Source organism: Pundamilia nyererei, unplaced genomic scaffold, assembly GCF_000239375.1.
Source record: "Pundamilia nyererei isolate P.nyererei 1_Seehausen unplaced genomic scaffold, PunNye1.0 scaffold00261, whole genome shotgun sequence".
Lineage (NCBI taxonomy): Eukaryota > Metazoa > Chordata > Actinopteri > Cichliformes > Cichlidae > Pundamilia > Pundamilia nyererei.
In genome coordinates this window covers 201,661-204,417 of record NW_005187662.1, presented here as the reverse complement: position 1 = coordinate 204,417, position 2,757 = coordinate 201,661, and the positions used below count along the sequence as shown (strand labels likewise).

Genomic DNA, 2,757 nt, shown 5'->3' with positions numbered 1-2,757 from the left:
ATCTTTTTTCAGGCGCTTTATGCCGGGGTGGCGGAGGATTGGTTTATATAATGCAGTGAAGTCATTCTGTTCTGTTGTGGAGTTTTATTACGACAGGAACTGTTGAGTCAGACTGCCTCGGTTATTATCATGTCCACTGTTCAGCGATGTTTAAAAGGGATTTTAATCAATAAGGCCTCTGCAAGAACTTCCTGCAGAAAAGCGAGTCATTCATACCTGATTTTTATTTATAGAGCTGGCTCATTGTCTTCCAGTGTACAGTTGATCAAGGGCAGGGGAGCACAGCACAGCCGCTCTGATGTGGAGGGAGTGTCGGGTCAGATTTGGTCACGGTGACAAAGATTACCCTGACCAGTGCTCCTGTATGTTGCTGTTTTGACCTCTTTGATGACAAAGCCTTTAAAGTTCTCCTTTTGCTAAATAAAGAAACTGCTTCATCCATACAGCGGAAGGGAGGTTCTGGGACCGAGCTCCAGGTTTTTGTTTTTTTTCCCCTGAATGACAATATGGCTCTAACTCTTCCTGCCATCCCAGAAACAGGACAGGACATGGGAGAGAGGGGAGGCGGTCAGAGGTCAACACCCAGCTTCCATTGTCCTGCAGACCCCGAAATGAGTTAGGTTGTGGACCGGAACCGGTCCCTTCCTTAGAGCCACCCCCCTGCCTCTCTCGGTTTTTCTCGAAAAACCTTCCCAGCAGACCTCCAATCACATGCCTCCGAGACCCTTTTCCTTCCTGTTGAGCAAACAGAGTCACGTGGGCTGAAACAGCGGCTGTAGTTTACTCTCGATTATCAAAAACACAGCGGACAACAAAGCAGCAGGCAGCTGCATGTTCAACCTGGGCTCTATATTCATGGTTAACGACTCACTGGAGCTCTCTGTGATCTTTGTGCCTCTTGTTCTTGCTGAACAGACACCCACGGTGGAGGTATTTTTATAAACATGTTGCTATACCCTGCGCATGTCACATACATGTTGTTTACATCCGATGTCTCTCCCTGCAGGAGCAAGAGGTGCGCGCTGAACTGCGGCCACGTCTCTGCGTGATCCAGCGAGGCACCAGCGGATATGGCTTCAACCTGCACAGTGAGCGGGCGCGGCCGGGACAGTACATCAGAGCTGTGGATGAAGACTCTCCAGCAGAAAGGGCAGGCCTGCTGCCCAAAGACAGGATCGTAGAGGTAAAGTGAGAGCGTGCGGGCTGGATCTCAGTAACCTAAAACATTTTTATCTACTAGGAACAAAAAATATTATCTGACTAGTTTGAAAAGTTTAAAATTTTTGAAAGAGGTGCCAAATAGTTACAAAGTGCTTCATTATTCATGAGAAGCAGCTTATTATGAGCCTTTCAAGCTCCCTAAAAATATCCCTGCATTGTATCCTGATTAGTCTGCCATACTTCCGCTCTATACAGCCTCCACTGTTTTTCTTTGTAGTTGGATAAAAATAGAGAATAATTGTGTAGCTTGTAATCAGGCCTCACCTAAAGCCTGGTTGGAGATGGAGACCTTTGTTCACATTCAATAATTCAAGTTATCTCATTTATATTTAAGATGTTTGTCATATGTGTTGCAATCTTTGTAAGTATCATTTTCCTCTTTGCCTGCTCAGCTGTGGAAACCCTTGCCATGAAGCTCCCAGTACAGTTTTTTTGTGCTGATGTTAATGTCAGGAGGGTTTAAACTATGCAATTATTGAGCCACCAGAGCCTATGTGACCTTTACTCACTGCTGTGGTTTCTAAACACATCCACTATGCAGTATTACCACTTACAGCTTATCGCGAAATATCTAGTAGGGAAGAAATTTCACAAACGAATTGCCTACAGCGTATGCAAAAATGAATCTGTTTCAAGGATGGAAAATAACTTATTACATAAACAGACTGGTTAACTTAAAAAAAAAAAACCTCCAAAAAAACCAAACTAAAGCTGCCTTCACGCGTGAACTCCCCAAAATGTCAGCCTTCAAACACGGCCTGAAGCAGTCTTTCTCGTGTGTGCAGGATTCCATGAGGTCATTTCTTTCTCACTGCTGGAAAAACTTGGTTTGTTTTTAGGACAGGGAGCCTGAACAGGTCATGAAGGTGGCAGGACACGGAGCATCCACTCGCTCTGAATTCTCACTGCACTGTTACCTGTTTTATTTTCACATCAGTGTATTTTAGTGTCGTGCAGACTTTGCATAATACTAAAATGCATCTTTTTTTTTTTAAGGTTTCTCCCTGACCAAATCTACCACACCCTGCAGAAAACGAATCCACAAAAGTACATGCAGATCATTTTTTTCCTCACCTTTATAAATCTTTCTGTAAGCATGGCGCTCTGCATGTGAACTATGCACGCCCATGCATTAGCCTGTTTCCCACTCATTAGAATGATGTCACCCTTATTTATCATCTGCATATGAAATTCTGTTTGCGTTAATTTTTATGAAATGTAAAAATTAGAAATTAGAAAGCCCCCCTTTTTTTTTTCTTTTTTTTTTTTGCAGATGTTATCAGCTGTAAACAATCGGAGTAAAGGAGCCAGGCAAAGGCATAAAAGAAATAATCAGATGAGCAAAAGCAGACCTTTATGCACTACCTAGACAAAAATAATAATAGCCTGACAAAATAAGTAAGGGAATATGATGTGAACTAACAGCCGCCGTGTGAGGTCTTTGATCCTTCAGAGGGCCCGACTGTAACAGCCTCACACTGAAATAATCTGCTTTTAAAAAGGCCTGATGTCGGTCTGCCTCATTAGTGAAGACAC

The 2,757-nt window shown here is 43.3% G+C and overlaps 1 protein-coding gene across 1 annotated transcript in view; it reads left to right on the top strand.

The window, feature by feature from the left end:
• Positions 1–2,757, top strand: part of nherf1b (NHERF family PDZ scaffold protein 1b) — a 30,653-nt gene that overhangs the window by 20,482 nt on the left and 7,414 nt on the right. The window contains exon 3 of the mRNA XM_013915150.1: positions 1,007–1,183. Coding sequence (XP_013770604.1) covers positions 1,007–1,183 — 177 coding nt within the window. The remainder of the gene's footprint in view (positions 1–1,006; positions 1,184–2,757) is intronic.